At 39.8% G+C, this 16,781-nt stretch overlaps 1 protein-coding gene across 3 annotated transcripts; it reads right to left on the reverse strand.

The window, feature by feature from the left end:
• On the reverse strand, positions 1-10,240 carry SAP18 (Sin3A associated protein 18). Of its 3 annotated transcripts, none has more exons than XM_032315360.1 (4): positions 9,998-10,240; positions 9,707-9,816; positions 2,637-2,759; positions 1-2,386 (listed from the first exon to the last, which is right to left on the reverse strand). In XM_032315360.1, the coding sequence occupies exons 1-4, from the start codon at positions 10,223-10,225 to the stop codon at positions 2,230-2,232; spliced, it is 618 nt and encodes a 205-aa protein (XP_032171251.1). In that variant the 5' UTR covers positions 10,226-10,240; the 3' UTR covers positions 1-2,229. The 3 variants fall into 3 exon arrangements, with proteins under 3 accessions (XP_032171251.1, XP_032171250.1, XP_032171252.1); XM_032315359.1 differs by having other exon boundaries at positions 9,986-10,240; XM_032315361.1 differs by having other exon boundaries at positions 10,005-10,161.
• Positions 10,241-16,781: the final 6,541 nt, after the last annotated feature.

Below are 16,781 nucleotides of genomic sequence, written 5' to 3' on the forward strand. Positions count from 1 at the left end.
TGAATTCAGCTCTTTATTGAAGAAGGGCAGTTTTAAGTTTTTAGAATTCTAAACCTAACCTAACAGTGTAATAGCTCCTTCCCCCTCACATGCATGTGTGCACTCACACACATGTGCACATGCCACCATCTCAAACATCACCTGAGCCAGCGATTACTGTGGGTGTAATGGTCCCACAGCCACATTTTGTAAAATCCAAATATAAATTTAACAGCGAGACTCCCTACTGAAGATCTGGTAAATAACTCAAAACACCAAGTTCACGTATACTATGAGGAAACTCAAAAGATAGGCAAATTATAGGCAACACATGAGCTAGAACACATACTCCGAAGGGAAAATTTCAACTCCAGAAATACCTTCTGAGCAAACAAGGCAGTCAGGACACTAAGCACTGAGCATGGTACTGTCACGGTGACCATTTATTTCTATTTTATATTTGAGGAAACAGCTCAGTTACTTACCTATAAGCCATACTTACCAAAGCCAGAGGTAAATAAGGACTAAGTACAAGTCATCTGATTCTTAGCATTATGGTCAATAATAAATCCATCAGGTAGTCTTTAACTGTACTTTTCGTAGAAGACTGAAATCTTTAAAGGAAAAATTCCATATTGGAACCAGGCAAATAAACCACTTTAAAATTACTGGGAGAATAACCTGGAATTACAGGAGAGCCCTCATTGTAGTTCACGCCATATAAAAAACTGGCTTACAAAAGTCCTGTATTTCATTCCTACCTTCTTCTCTGCATAGTAAATCAGTTTCTTCCCCACAAACAGGAAGATAACCATGGTTCCTCTTCTCAAAAAAAAAAAAAAAAAAAAATTGGTTTAAATTACTTTTATGACTGACAGAACTCAAGTCTATCTAATCTGAAAGCAAAAAATCTAAGGGTTTGTGGTGAACTTCAGAGAAGAGGCACTACATCTAGGTTCTGGGCTGGTTCTCTGCCGCCTGGTGATGGGCTTTGCTGAAGGGACATCGATTCCACAGAACCATTACATTTAAAAGGCTGCTTCTGTATGTACAGACATACATACAGACAAAATGACTGGAATCTGACTGAAAATCACTGCTAGCACCTATTTGTTCATTTTGGAATGTAAGTTTTCCATTTCCTACTGTAACAGACTATGGTAATTTAAGCTACTACACTCTGGCCACACTCTAGAAACTTCAAGAGGCGAATGTAATAGAGCCACAGAAGATTCAGATCCAGCTTTGACTACTTTATGGCTACTAGCTAATATTTACTGTTTCTTACAGGTCAAGCCCTAGAAATATTTAATCGCCACAATCCCATGGGCTGTCCTCTCCATTTTACAAATAAATACCAAGAGATTCATGTAACTGGTCCAAGGCTGCCAAGCTGCTGGTGCAAAAATGTTTAGCCCAGCTTGTCTTCAGCCCGACGCACGCTGACTCGCCAGACACTGATACAAGCCAATCCCCGGCACTGGTAACTCCAAGTGTCGATAGCTTCTATTTACTCAACTTCGCCAAATCCCTGGCTCTGCTCCCAGGTCTTGGGATTCCTCTTTTGTCCCTCCATTTTCAGACCTTCGAAGTAAACCTTCCCAACTTATCCTAAGTGCTAACCCTTGTTTCCTCTATACTGGTTCGTCTTCAAAATGCCCTATTCTCCCCATTTTTTAAACATAAAGAGCCCTCACCATGGCACCCACTTTCCTCTTTTTACATCACTGTACCTTGTTTTAGGCAGGTCCATCTCTTTGAGCAGACACAGCTTCTTCAACTTGCCTCAGCTCATGCTATTCCAAAATGCCACCTCATCCTTATTCTAACTGCAGTCAACAGTCCAGGCCACAAACTCGCCCTCTAATTCATCCCAAGGCTCTCTTAGTCAGCCCCATTTGGGCTTAAACATACCATCCTCCATTACTCAGCATAAACCCCAAATACTACATTAAACCCTGTTCCCATGCCTTCATGAATTTTCACACTCTGGTTGATTGCACACATATATTTAACAATACAGTTTTACAAAGAATGCTAAGAGCACTTTTCTTTGTATTCTATGGAAGGACCAGAAACATACAGACTTTCTATTAATATCCATACCAAAGCACAGCCAAATCTAATTCCTAAATAGACGCATTACAATTTGTTTAGACTTTAAAGGCTTAATGGCAATGACGAGGGGAGGAAAAAGAATTTATTTTACATAACTGAATGAAAAATAATTCAAGAAATAGTAAATAAAATTTAATATGGTCTCATGCGCCCCGAAGGTGGTGGTGCCCGATTTGGAGGTGTGATTGCTATGTCCAGATAGTCTCCTATTTGGAACTTCTGCGACTGCAGGGTCATCGAGTCATCAGTCCCCTTCCTCCCAGACATGGTGCTGCCAATCTCCTTTACTCTGCGGAAAAGGAGACCCAACTGTTAATGGATCACAAGTCAATGAAACTAAATATGCACTGCAAAGTAAACACGGGACTGGATTTGCTCCATATCTTATGGCACAATTAAAAATTAATTACTGCATTAAGCTAAGCCAGAGTAATAGAATTTATATCCCCCCCCAAACCAGAGAGTTATTTAAAGGTGAGGGCTTATCCCTATCTATTAACCAAAGAGATTATAGGAATTAAAAATTAAAAGTTACCTACCGATAGCCAGGCCTTTTAGGATCTGTAAAAACAATTGCAAAATTGAAGTGTGTGCCCTTCTTTCTAGCTTCTGGGTAGACTTCTTTTACTAAACTAGTCAGTTCTTTCAAAGTTGCATCCATCCTGAGTTTTTAAAAGAAAACATTATATTTGATTAATCAATAATATAACAATAACATAACAAGAATATTGATATCAGTGAGTTAATTATGTGTGAATTGTGACCTGTTAGAATTACAGCTGTCAAAGTCTTATACTTTATTTTTTTTCTTTATTTTTTTTAAAGATTTCATTTATTTACCTGACAGAGATCACAAGTAGGCAGAAAAGCAGGCAGAGAGAGAGGAGGAAGCAGGCTCCCCACTGAGCAGAGAGCCTGATGCGGGGCCCAATCCCAGAACCCTGGGACCATGACCGAGCCGAAGGCAGAGGCCCTACCCACTGAGCCACCCAGGCGCCCCTTTAACTTTATTTTTTAAGAGTTTAAGTAATCCGACATATAACATGAGGCTCATATCACAATAGTGAGGTCGAGTCACATGCTCTACCTGAGCCAGCCCGGTGCACCATGCTGGATTATAAAGCAGCTAATAATCCTATCTGCCCCCATAAACTCCCCGTACCAGCCCCAATGATCGAAATGGTAATACATTAAAGTCAGACTATTAGTGCTAAAAGGGAATGCAAGCTGGTGCAGCCACTATGGGAAACAGTATGAACATTCCTCAAAAAAGTTGAAAATAGAGCTAGCGTTGACCAACAAGTGCCCTGTTAACCGCAAAGATACAAATGTAGTGATCCAAAGAGGCACCTGCACCCCAATGTTTTTTGTTTTTTTTCCTAAAGATTTATTTGACACAGAGAGATCAAAAGTAGGCAGGGAGGCAGCTGGAGACAGGGGGAAGCAGGCTCCCTGCTGAGCACACAGCCCAATGCAGAGCTCAATCCTAAGACCCTGAGATCATGACCTGAGCCGAAGGCAGAGGCTTAACCCACTGACCCACCCAGGCACCTCGCACCCCAATGTTTACAGCAACAAGGACCACAATAGCCAAACTATGGAAAGAGCTCAGATGTCCATCGACAGGTGAATGGATAAAGATCATGTGATATATATACACAGCCATCAAAAGGGGGAAATCTTGCTATGTGTAATGACATGGATGGAACTTATGCTAAGCAAAATACGTCAGAGAAAGACAATTATCATATCTCACAGATATGTGGAATTTAAGAAACAAGATCATAGGGGAAGAGAGGAAAAAAATGAAACAAGATAAAACCAGAGAGACAAACCATAAGAGACTCTTAATCTCAGGAAAGGTTGCTTGAGTGTAGGGGGCTGGGACGGGGCTGCTGAGTGATGGGTCACTGGGGAGGGGAATGTACTGTGGTGAGTCCTGTGTGTTGTGTAACACTGATGGAATCACAGACCTGTACCCCTGAAACAAATACTACATTATATATTAATAATAAAAAAAGAAAAAGAAAAAAATAAATATACCTATCAAAAAAAGGGGGGGGCACTTTAGGGATTATATTTGCTATCTTTCGTTGCTATATAACATCTTACTGGCATAGTGATTTACTTTTTTAAGAGTAACTACTCCAAAGTAATCCAATTAAATTATATTTCCTTATCTCTAAAGCATGTACTTTTCCACCTTTCATGTCTGAAGTTGGAAAGCATCTGAGAATCAATGACAAGAAAGCATTTTCATTAAGATGTAGTATTTTTTCTTTCTAAGATGGAATCTAAGAGTTTTACATTAGATAGAGCCATAAAATCAATGAAACATGAAATTTTCTTTAGGACTAAGCATAGTTTCCTTTCACAGTACATATTCTTGCCCTGCAACTATTTTTTTGAACTCAGAACTTAAAACAGTCCTTTGAGCTAATATAGCACAACCTGAAAAAAATCTTTCTAAACATGAGCATCTTGGAAAAAGTTAACAAACTATAATAGTGTATATTTTTATAGTTTTCTTTCATGACAAGTGAAAGAATGAAATGGATGATGTGAAACTGAAACAACTTTGCCTACAGGGGGCCATAAAATGAAAACAAGGGACACTAGATACTCTCCAAGAGTGTTCTCCCCAAAACATGCTCTGACTCTCCCCTAGTACCATCAAAACTACCATCACTGGGGCATCTGAATGGCTCAGTTGGTTGAGCATCTGACTCTTGACCTCAGCTAGGGTCTTGAGTTTGAGCCCCATGTTGCGTTCCACAACGGGTATGGAGCCTACTTAAAGAAAAATAACAAAAAAACCTCTTATTATCACTCACGTCATTGCTCAGGCCATAAATCTGAAAGTTTTCCCCATCTCTATCCCGTTATTTCTTACCTCCTAAATACAGAGCATATAATTTTCTCCATTTTTCATCATCACAGATTTCTACACCTCATTATTTAACTGCCTTTGATTCATCTTCATCTCAGTTTTTTAAAGTTTCTGTGTAAAGCTGTTGTCACATAAGTGACACCTGTTACCACCACCCAGGGAGGAGACCAACCACCTGGAGGATAGCAAAGAGCCCAAAAATGCCTTCCACTAGGAGCAGCAATCCCAGAATATCAACCTACTGCCTTAGCTTGCAGGTGCTGGGGTTGCCAAGACAGACACAACTCAGAGACAACAGAGGGAACAATGTTCTACTTGCACTGAGAAAAGATAGCAGAAGATATGCTTCATGAAGTGTGGGTCCCCCATGACCAGCAGGTCTCCCCCTGTAGCTGTTGCCCAGACAGTCTGCATGTACCCTTCTTGAGCTGCAGGTAAAGACCCCTGAGAACAGATACTGCAGGTCAGGTCCCATGCAATGGCACACAGGCAGAACAAAGATCACATCAAACCCAGAATAGGGAAAGATACTCCCAAAGACATTTACCCAGCACAGTTGTGAGAGCTCTTTAACTATTTGCAAAAAACAAAACAAACAAACAAACAAAAAAAACCAGGGGCGCCTGGGTGGCTCAGTGGACTGAGCCTCTGCCTTTGGCTCAGGTCATGATCTCAGGGTCCTGGGATTTAGTCCAGCACTGGGCTCTCTGCTCAGCAGGGAGCCTGCTTTCCCGCCCCCCCCCACCTCTCTACCTACTTGTGATCTCTATCAAATAAATAAATAAAATCTTTGAAAACAAAAACAAGAACAAAAAAACCAAATGAAAAGACCCTTCTGGGCCCCAGGTCACTCTTAGTGGCCATGCAAGGAAGGGGTGAGAAGCTATGCATGACTGCCTTTCTCCACTTGACGGATCTTCATGTTTCTTAAAGAGGCAGGAAAACCATATGCAAAAAGGTAGTAAATTATATCCCAAATTTCACCAATCAGAAATAACCAGTGAGGGGCACCTGGGTGGCTCAGTGGGTTAATGCCTCTGCCTTCAGCTCAGGTCATGATCCCAGGGTCTTGGGATCGAGCCCCGCATCGGGCTCTCTGCTCAGCAGGAAGCCTGCTTCCTCCTCTCTCTCTGCCTACTTGTGATCTCTGTCAAATAAATAAATAAAATCTTTAAAAAAAATAAATAAATAAAATAACCAGTGATATTTAACATCACTTGTAGGCATCTTTTTTTACATATACACAATACTACAGAAAAAAAATCTTAAGATTATCAAGCATATTATACATACTAAGATTATAATTGTAATTATTTATTATTAATAATGAATAATGCAATTATTAAGGTAATTATTTTATATAATTATAAGTGTTATTCATGCTTCAAATATTACATGTATTTTTAATAAAACACACATTTACTTGAGTTTAACAGAATAAAAAACAAGTAAAATTGAAGGAATTATAAAATTTCAATAAAGATTCAGTTACCCCTATCACCACCTAATTTTGTAAATTCTTATTTACTCTGTCAGAGTTCTACTCTGTTCTGCAACAATTCCTGGCTATTTTAACTCTGTCCCCATTAAGTCTGAGGCAAGACTGATTTTTTTAAACCCAATCTTCTGATGCTAATTACTCTGCATCAGCTATTCCCTGGTACACCTTACATGATATGTGCAAGAAAGGGTCCTTTCTACCTTTCTAAAAACACTTCCCATATTGTTATCTTGTTCCTAGTGAACATGTGGAATTTGGTTTACATCTGTTATCAGTTCTGACAGTGAATCTCCTACAAGCTTCCAACCTGACGACCACCTCCCTAGATCAGTAGTTGGGAGTGCCAAGTATTGCTTTCTGACCACTGGTCCAAAGCTTGAGTACACAATGAGGAATGCAAGAGCTCTCTTGGGGCTGAAGTCTTTGTGTTGCCAATGTGAGACTCAGTTTTGTGTTAGTTTGGCAAAGCTACAACCTCAGTTATTCAATCACAATAACAAAGTGTTACTAGATGGTATTTTGTGTATATGGTCAAAGTCTATAACCAGTTGTCTTTAAATTTAAATCACCCCAGTTAATCTGAGTAAGCCTCACTCAATCAATCAGAGTAAGCCTGATTTTATTAGTTGAAAAGGGCTTACGAGGAAAGCAGAGGCTTCCGTGCAGAAGAAATTCAAGCTGCTATGGGGAGCCTTAGCTCTTAAGAGTTCCTGCCTGGGGAAGAAAAAAAAAAAGAGTTCCTGCCTGGAGGTGCCTGGGTGGCTCAGCCGTTAAGCACCCGTGTTAAACCTCTGCCTTCAGTTCAGGTCATGATCCCAGGGTCCGGGGATCAAGCCCGGCATCAGGCTCCCTGCTCGGCAGTAAGCCTATTTCTCCCTCTCACACTCTCCTTGCTTGTGTTCCCTCTCATCAACTAAATAAAATCTTAAAAAAAAAAAAAAGAAAAAAGTTCCTGCCTGGCCCTTCCTTAGAGCTCACCTCACAGACTGGGGACTTAAGAGTTATTTGAGGTAGCCCTCGGAATCATGTATGCCAATTCTCTGCAATAAATCACTTCATAGAGATCTCCTACTGGTTCCATTTTTCAAGCTGAACCCTGATAGAGCTACCTAGGTAATTCTCTTTCTATATAACATGTTTAATGATCACCCAAGCACAGGAGATTGACCACTCCTGTGGTGTCTGGCTTGTTCCCCCAACTCCAACTCCACACAGTGCCTTGAACTTTGGCAAACTCAACTTGCTTCTGTTAGGCTCCTCTGGACTTCACTCCTTTTTCTCTGATTATCTTAGGATTGCCTATTTAGTCTCTCAGTCTACTTCTACAAACAGAGAACTCCCAAGATTTGTTGACTAATCTTCCTTCAGTACTCCTTCTGGAAAAGGGGGCAGGGCTCTGTGCTGTCACACCAACCACTCAATCTTTTAGAATCTTTGTCTCTGGCCATCACTTTGAGATATAACACAAGGTTGCCTTTCCTTATTTGGTTGCAGTTTAGGGATAGGGCAATTTAGGGCAGAATTTCTTCTGCATTTTTTTTTTTCCTGGATTAGGAATAGAGGACTTCTAGAACAATCTCACTCTGCCATCTTCACCCTAAAGTTTTACCTAATTATTATTTATTATTATTTATTATTTACCTAATTATTATTTATTGCTTTCTCCGTCAGACTGAACTTACTGCAGGGAGGGGCCGTACCTTCTTTCCTTCATACCCTCAGAATCTAACCACAGCACCTAGCAAACAGAACTCTTACTGCTGGAAGAAGTATACACTTTAATCTCCAAACAGAGGTTTTCATCAATACATTAGTAACAGTTCTTCCTCCTAAGTTAAATCAACCTTTCTGGAACTTTATCCTGGAATGATGCTGAACTAAAATCATACTACATAAATTTAACAAGTACCTACAAAAGACAAATAGGGTCCCAATCTTTAAAAGAATCAAGTTTTACTATGCTGGGCTCACAGTTTAAAATTACACACCTTTCTGGGGCTGTAAAATGGTGCAGCTCCTGTGAAAAGCAGTTTGGCAGTTCCTCAGAAAGTTAAACATATAATAACAGTATGATCCAGCAATCCCATTTCTAGGTCTAGACCCAAAATAACTGAAATCAAGGACTCAGAACAGATACTTGTATACCCAGTTCATAGCAGCGTTATTCACAAAGCCAAAAAATGGAAACTCAGGTACCTATCAACAAAAAAGTGGATAGACAAAATGTGGTACGTTGATACACACTGAATATTCATCCATAAAAAAGAATGAAGTTGTGTTACATGCTACAACACAGATGAACCCTGTAAATATTATACTAAGTGAAATAAGCCAGACACAACAAATACTGTATGAGTCCACTACACAAGTGGACACAAATATCTAGAACAGGCAAATTCATATAGATATAAACTAAATTAGAGTCTAACAGGGGCAAGAAAGAAATGGGGAGTTATTGCTTACTGGGCACAAAACTTCTGCCAGGGGGTAAAAGAAAAAGTTTTGGTAGTAAGTAACGGTTACACAAATGTGAATGCAATTCTACCACAAGACATATTTTTAAACCTTATTAACCTTTCACTGCTACTAACAGCTATTATGATGTCAAACTCAGGAAATATATGCAGCTCTAAAGATACGCCTGTAATATGTAATGGCCCTAGACAGACTTGGGGGTATAGAAGGTACAGGTAAGAGATAAACTTTAAGGGGCAGGTCTTCAGGAAACACACATCAAAAGCTTTTCCATAAAGCACCAGATCAGAAACCAATTGGTTATTTTTTTTTTTTTAATGCACCCAAGGCCTAGTATTACACAGAAATGCTCTTGATGATAAATATCCCATGATTCCTCCTTACCATGTTATTCCAGTACCACTTATTTATGAGCCCCTTAACGGCAGCTACTGCATTTTATTTATCTACATATTGTATTTGTACCAGGCAGCCACAACAGTGATAGCCATCTTGGGGGTATCAATTGTTCACAACCCACAACTTTTGAACATTAAACCTAACAGTATTACCAGATGGCGTGAATCGCCTTTTACCTACCAGCTAAAATCTCTAACTTTCCGGGAGCTGGGCCCAAAGACCCCGCGTGACAGAAAGCAAAGTCCAGAGGCTATTTCTCCACTAGCACAGGGAATTATTTAATGTTACTGCCGGACCCTCCCAACCCCCAACGGCCGCGCCCCCCACCACCCCCGCGCCCTCACCAGGTGTAGATCTGCAGCTCGCTGGACGGTACATTTCCGCGGGAAAACTCGTCCATTCGGTGGTGGCGGCCGTTATTGGTGGTGAAAACACGCAGCAGCAGCGGGCACGTCTGAGAGCAAGAGGAGGAAAAGGAAGGGCAGAAGTTAAAGAAAACGACTGTGAGTTCGGAGCTCCCTTTCCTTCCGGAGATGCCAGGGCCTCCGAACTGCCCGGGGAGCAAAACACCGCCGCCTTCCGCACACAGGCCGCGCTCTCCGCCCCGCCGGGCCCACCTCCACCTCTTTCCGGACCCCATACTTTCTCCCGATCGATCGGTTTCTCCGGCTCCTTCTTAATTTCCTCCTGGGTAACGCGCGACTCCACCGCCATCTTCCTCCTACGGCCCGCGAGACGCTCCGTCTGACCTCCGACCCCTGCAGCGAGCATGAGAACGAACTTTCTCGCGAGGAGAAAGTCGAGGCTTTATAGAAGACCGGGGGAGGAGGGGAGGGGCGTTCGCTGGCGCAGGCGCAGTTCATTGTGCGGCGCCTGGGCCCGGGCCCGGCAGCGCTTGCGGGTTGCGTCCTCAGAAAAAGGCGGGCGCTGGCGTCCGCGGGGCGGAGCTTCTGAGGGATGCTCGACTTGGTGGGTCTTTGGTGGTCTGGGAAGTGATCACCAGGGATGAGCACAAGCCACACGAGCTTGCGGAGGCATTTTGCCTACGCAATGAATAAGTTAACCACTCTTAAGGAGGTAACTGAGTAAGCAAAAGCATATCTTTATTAGCAAAGTATCCTACTTTTTATAAAGAAAAAACAAGCTCTGAAATGCACCCGTGTATGTGGACCCTTGAGTGAAGACAGAAGACGCTCTGCAAAGCTGAGGGGAAGACAAAATGCCCTGCAGTAAGTGCTCACGAAATAATTAGTGATCTGAACGGGGAAAAAGTGAATTGGACTCTTCCCGCACCACAGTGGAGCAAAGACCGAAATGTGAACAGCAAAACTAGAACTTTGTGGATGTAACATCATAAACTATCTTCATGATCAATGGATTGGAGCACCAAGAAAAAAAAAATCAATAAATAAAAAGCAAATCCCAAGATTAAAAAAGTAAATAAATAAAGGAACACATGCTATAAAAAGCACTAACCAGGAAAGATTGATAAATTTGACTAGATTTAAATTGAAAATACACACATACACACACACACACACACACACACACACACAACCTGACCTTCAAAATACACCTTAAAGAAAGAAAGACAAAAACCACAGAGTGGGAAAAAATATCTATGATGCATGTGATTGACAAAAGCTAGTATCCAGGATATATAAGGAAAAGGATAGACATCCCAATAGAAAATGGGTAAAATAATTGAATAAATACTTCTAAAATGAAAGAATCCAAATGACCAATAAACATATAAGGTGCTCAAACTCATTACCAACCAGGGAATGCATTAAAGCCATAGTGATTGGCTTTAATTGATTGGTTTGTAACAAACTATACTCACTAGCTTGGCAAAAATTAGAAACTGATATTTGTTGGTAGACTAAAGGGAATTCTCTAATACTTGTGGTGAATGCAGAAACTGGTATACCCACTTTGGAATGTAGTTTAGGATTATTTAATAAAGTTGAAGATATGTATACATTAGATCCAATAATCTCACTGCTTGGTATATACCCTAGAGATAGGAGATCTTGATCAAGGGTATCCAGAGACATTATAAGAATGTTCTTAGCCATTTTGTAAGAACAAAAAGCTCAAAACAACCCCAGTTCCATCATGAAGACAATAATTCCAAGAATCGTGCTGTACTATACAGAAACAAAAGTACCAAACAGCAATGGAATACCATACAGCAACAAAAATGAACAAACTACAGCTACATGAAACTGCAACTATGTGAAACAGCATGAATTGACTCTGGGAATCCATTTTTATAACGTTCAAAAGCAGGCAATACTAAACTATACTGTTCAGGAGACATTCCCAGGTGATAAGTCTATAAAAAGAAAAGTAATGAAGTAATTGCCACAAAAGTCAGAATGGCAATTACCTCTGAGAAAAGATGGTGATGAGGATAGGGGAGCGCAAAGGAGGTGTTGCTCGAGTGTTGGCAACATTCTTTTACCTCTGTGGTGGTTGCACAGTTTTTAAATCATTCATTAAGCAGTGTGTTTATGTTTTACACTCTCTGTATGAAAGCTGTATCTTGCTATTTAAAAAAAGCCCCCCACAAGAATGCCTATCAGTTCATAAAAAACATACACTCCAATAGAAAAGTGAACACAAGTTGTGATAGGTATTTCATAGAAGAAAAAACACAAATTACATATAAACATATAAACATGAAAAATGCCCAATCTCATAAATAATCATAGAAATGCACATTTAATCCACAACAAGGTAACATTTCACTCAGATTGGTCAAAATGTAAAAACCTAACAAGTATGGGCAAGGATATGGAGAAAATGGAATTGCCGTAGACCACTCTCATCCACTGTAGAAACACTGGTGTTATCTAGAGAGACTGGATGTGTGCATACCTGAGGACCCACTATTCCACTCCTACTTGAACACCCAGAGAAACTGTTACACATGAGCCCCAGGCAACAGGTTCAAACACTTATTCTTAATAACTAGAAAAAGCTGAATGTCTACCAAGAATATATTCATAAAATGAAATTCCATAAAGATTTGAAAATATGAATCAATATGCTTTTTTAAAAGGTAGACTTAAAAAAAGCAAGTCACAGAACAGTACGTACAATAGGATTCAATTTATGGAAAGTTTAAAAATAGGAATTTTCTCTCTCTCTCTTCCCCCAAATACTGTTTAGGGAAACAAACACTAAGTGGTAAAGCTTAGAGAAACAAGGCAATGATTAACACTATATTCAGGATAGTGTTACCTCTGACAGTAAGCTAGGGCAATATAATTTATGAAGGGCATCCTGGGAGCTTATTAGGGACTAATAAGTACTCTTTTTCACTAGAGGAGGTATGGTTTTTAACTGGCTACATTGTAGCTATACATTATAAATACTGGTGTGTATGATTTAGAGCTCTGTTAAAAAAGATTTTTTTTAACTGCTTAGAAATGGGTCCTTGTATGTAGACAATATTCAGCTTTTTAAAAGGTATTTAAATTTCTTCTCCAGTTCTATGATTCTATTTTTTAAATTAAATTTTATTTTTTTATTTAAGTTTTTCTTCTAATTCCAGTTGACATACAATGAAATATTAGTTTTAGGTGTACAATATAGTGATTCAACACTTTCATACATCACCCTGTGCTCATCCCAAGTGCATGCCTTACTCCTTATCATCTACTTCTCCCATCCTCCCACCCTCTATGATTCTAATACCAAATCTTTTTCAAAACTTTCATAGCACAAAAATACAGACACATGAGGGCACTCTAACCAATCAGTTAAAGGGACAACATTGAAACTGGGAAAATGAAGAACTTCACAGTGTGTTATTGCTATTATTGGGGAGGTTTCGTTTCTTACACATAAGCTGTCCTTTGGAGCTTTACAAATGACAAGCTTTCATCAAAACAGAGTTTTCCAATACCCTGAGGCAGTGGAACTGCATAGTTAAGGTAGATCTTCAGCATCCCTCAGTCCATGTACCTGGGCTTCTAGGTCCAGCCCTGAACACAAACTATAATATTTAAGTATATGCATCCTTTAGAATTTACACACATGAATATTACACTTGTAGGTATATTCCCCAGAGAATTGAAAGCAGGGACTCCAACAGGTATTTGCTTTTTGTTTTTTGTTTTTTGTTTTTTTTCATTTATTTATTTTCAGCATAACAGTATCATTATTTTTTCACCACACCCAGTGCTCCGTGCAATCCGTGCCCTCTATAATACCCACCACCTGGTATCCCGACCTCCCACCCTACCCCCCGCCACTTCAAAACCCTCAGATTGTTTTTCAGAGTCCATAGTCTCTCATGATTCACCTCCCCTTCCAATTTCTCCCAACCCCATTCTCCTCTCTAACACCCCCTGTCCTCCATGCTATTTGTTATGCTCCACAAATCAGTGAAACCATATGATAATTGACTCTCTCTGCTTGACTTATTTCACTCAGCATAATCTCTTCCAGTCCCATCCATGTTGCTACAAAAGTTGGGTATTCATCCTTTCTGATGGAGGCATAATACTCCATAGTGTATATGGACCACATCTTCCTTATCCATTCATCCGTCCAACAGGTATTTGAACACCAATGTTCATATCAGCATTAGTCATAGTAGTCAAAAAGCGAAAACTACCAACTGTCTCTCAACTAGTGAATTGATATACCTATAATGAAATTTTATTCAGACTTAAAAAATAATGAAGTACCTATACACGCCAACAAGGACAAACCTTGAAAACATTCTGCCAAATGAAATAAGCCAGACACAACAGAGCAAACATCGTATGATTCCACTCATATGAGGCACTTATAATAGGCAAATTCAGAGAGACAGAAAGTAGAAAAGAGGTTACCTGGGGGGGTGTGGGGGGGTTGCTGGGTAGTTCAGTGGGTTAAACCTCTGCCTGCAGCTCAGGCTGTGGTCTCAGGGTCCTGGGATCAAGCCCTGCATCCCTGCATCAGGCTCTCTGCTCGGCAGGGAGCCTACTTCTCCCTCTTTCTCTGCCTGTCTCTCTGCCTACTTGCAATCTCTCTGTCTCTGTCAAATAATAAATAAATTCTTAAAAAAAAAAAAATAAAAGAGGTTACCTGGGCCTGGGGACAGAGAAAGGAATGCGGAATTATTGTTTCATGATACGGAGTTCCTATCTGTGCCAATGAAAAAATTCTGGAGATGAACAATGGTAATGATTGCACAAATTGTGAATATACTTAATGTCCCTGAATTTTAAACCTAAGAATGGTTGAAATGATAAATTTCATGTTATATATATTTTACCACAATAAATATTTTTATTTATTTTTATTTTTTATTTTTCAAAGATTTTATTTATTTATTTGACAGAGAGAGAGAGATCACAAGCAGGCAGAGCAGCAGGCAGAAAGAGAGGGGCAGGGATGCAGACTCCCCGCTGAGCAGAAAGCCTGATGCGGGGCTCTATCCCAGAACCCTAAGATCATGACCTGAGCTGAAGACAGAGGCTTAACCCACTGAGCCAAGCAGGTACCCCTATTTTTTATTTTTTAAGGATATTTTAAATTTATTTATTGGAGAGAGAGTACAAGAGAGACCACAAGTGGGGGGCAGGGAGGGGAAGAAGCAGGCTCCCCGCTGAGCAGGGAACCTGATGTGGGGCTGGATCTCAGGATCCTGGGATCATGACCTGTGCTGAAGACAGAGGCTTAACCGACTGAGCCACCCAAGTGCCCCCACAATAAACATTTTTAAAATGAATGAACATTTGAAGTATGTGAACTCTGAAAATATCTCATCAAACTCTCTCTACCTGCTATTTTCTCTCTCTTTAAGATGTTCTGGCATTCTGAATCATTTGAATCATCTGGCATTTTGAATTGGGGAAAGTAGATTGCCCTAATTAAAAAATCAGAAATATGTAATGTGAAGTTTTACAAAATATGCCTCAGTCAGTCACTGCAAGTGCATGTTTTTTGTTTTTTTCTGCTGAGGTTCAGAAAGACAGCTTTCTCATGGCAAGAAAACATATTCATAAACATGTACAAACTGTGTTTCTGGAAAAGGTTTAATAGAATGTATTATTTGTAGAATTTTGTGATTCCTTTTACAAAAGTTGTGGGTTGTAAATTTGGATATTTTGGGAGGTTTTTAAACCTTTTCAAATTCTTTCAGATGTATCTGTGGGAGACTAGGTGTACAGCATTTATAAGCACAATATTTATGGGTTCTTTTTTCAAAAAGAAGTGTATGTAAATACTCTCATTTAAGCATCTGCTTATTACCAAGAGTAGAAAAATGTGTATTTCCATAATCATTCCTAGAAAAGTTAAGCCTAGAGACAATATAATTACTACTTAGAAGATACATTGCTTTATATTACCGTAAGAACTGTATTTTTACAAGTGAGCATACATGCCTGTTCGGCATTAGCACTGAAAGCAATGCTGCTGTGAGCCAATCCTGATGCTCCCAACTGGTCTCTTTGTGTTACCCCTTCCTCACACTATAGCCAGAGAAGCAGTGTTTTTAAAGGCTGCTCCCACTAAAATGTTCTCTAAGGTATGGTTCTGGGAATCAACTTTTTTTTTTTAATTAAAGGTTTTTTAAGTAATCTCTACACCCAGGGTGGGGTTTGAACCCTGAGATCAATAGTCACATGCTCCACTGACTGAGCCAGCCCGGTACCCCAGGAATCCACTTTTTAACCAGCTTCTCGGGTTGTTCTGAGAACATCTCATTTACAGTACATTTTAAGCCATTGGAACAGAATGAGGACACACTGGTTTTTCAGAGAATGGAAATATCTCTCACTTTCGACCCCTATTTTATGCATTTAAATAATTAGATTGATAATGGTTTTTAAAGACATCCTCTTCTTCAAGAGTCTGCAGTGCCACCAACATATTCCCCAGAAGCAAGCTGTAGAGGGCAACCAAAAAGTTTAATTAATGGTTGAAAAATCTTGGGCTTTGAATTTAGATGGATTTTAAATTTAAACTTTACCTTAGTCACTTGCTAGCTGGTTAATCTTGAATCACTTAATTGTTCTGAACTACAGAGTCCCGATCCATAAATTAGGATAATAAAATATCAAACATCCCCTTATAAGGAATAAATGCAACTAAAACTGTTGGCACAGTGTCTGCTCAATGAATGTGAGCCACTTAAAATCATCATCTCGTAGACTGCATCTCCTTTTGCAAGGAGGCAAGGGGGCAGATTAAGAGGCTAATTCCCTGTCAATTTCCCTCAATTTTGAAGGGTAGCAGATTCCATGAAAATTTCAATGAAAAAAACAGCATTGCTGTCATGATTCTTTAATTATAAATCTTCGCCAACTCATTATCATGTACATTCAAATAGTTATGTGCTAATCACTGCAAAAAACTGAGAGTGTGTTTATTCACCTGAAAATAAAAAAGCAGCTAAGAAAGTTATTTGGCTTA

The sequence above is a fragment of the Mustela erminea genome, chromosome 15 (assembly GCF_009829155.1).
Source record: "Mustela erminea isolate mMusErm1 chromosome 15, mMusErm1.Pri, whole genome shotgun sequence".
NCBI lineage: Eukaryota > Metazoa > Chordata > Mammalia > Carnivora > Mustelidae > Mustela > Mustela erminea.

Bases quoted from the DNA above. Each gene is read 5' to 3' on its own strand.
- SAP18 (XM_032315359.1), bottom strand. From the start codon at position 10,225: ATGAACTGCGCCTGCGCCAGCGAACGCCCCTCCCCTCCTCCCCCGGTC. The intron at 9,817-9,985 runs GTGGAGGTGGGC...TCTTGCTCTCAG, and splicing joins AGTATGGGGTCCGGAAAGAG to ACGTGCCCGCTGCTGCTGCG. The intron at 2,387-2,636 runs GTAGGTAACTTT...CCTTTTCCGCAG, and splicing joins CCTAAAAGGCCTGGCTATCG to AGTAAAGGAGATTGGCAGCA.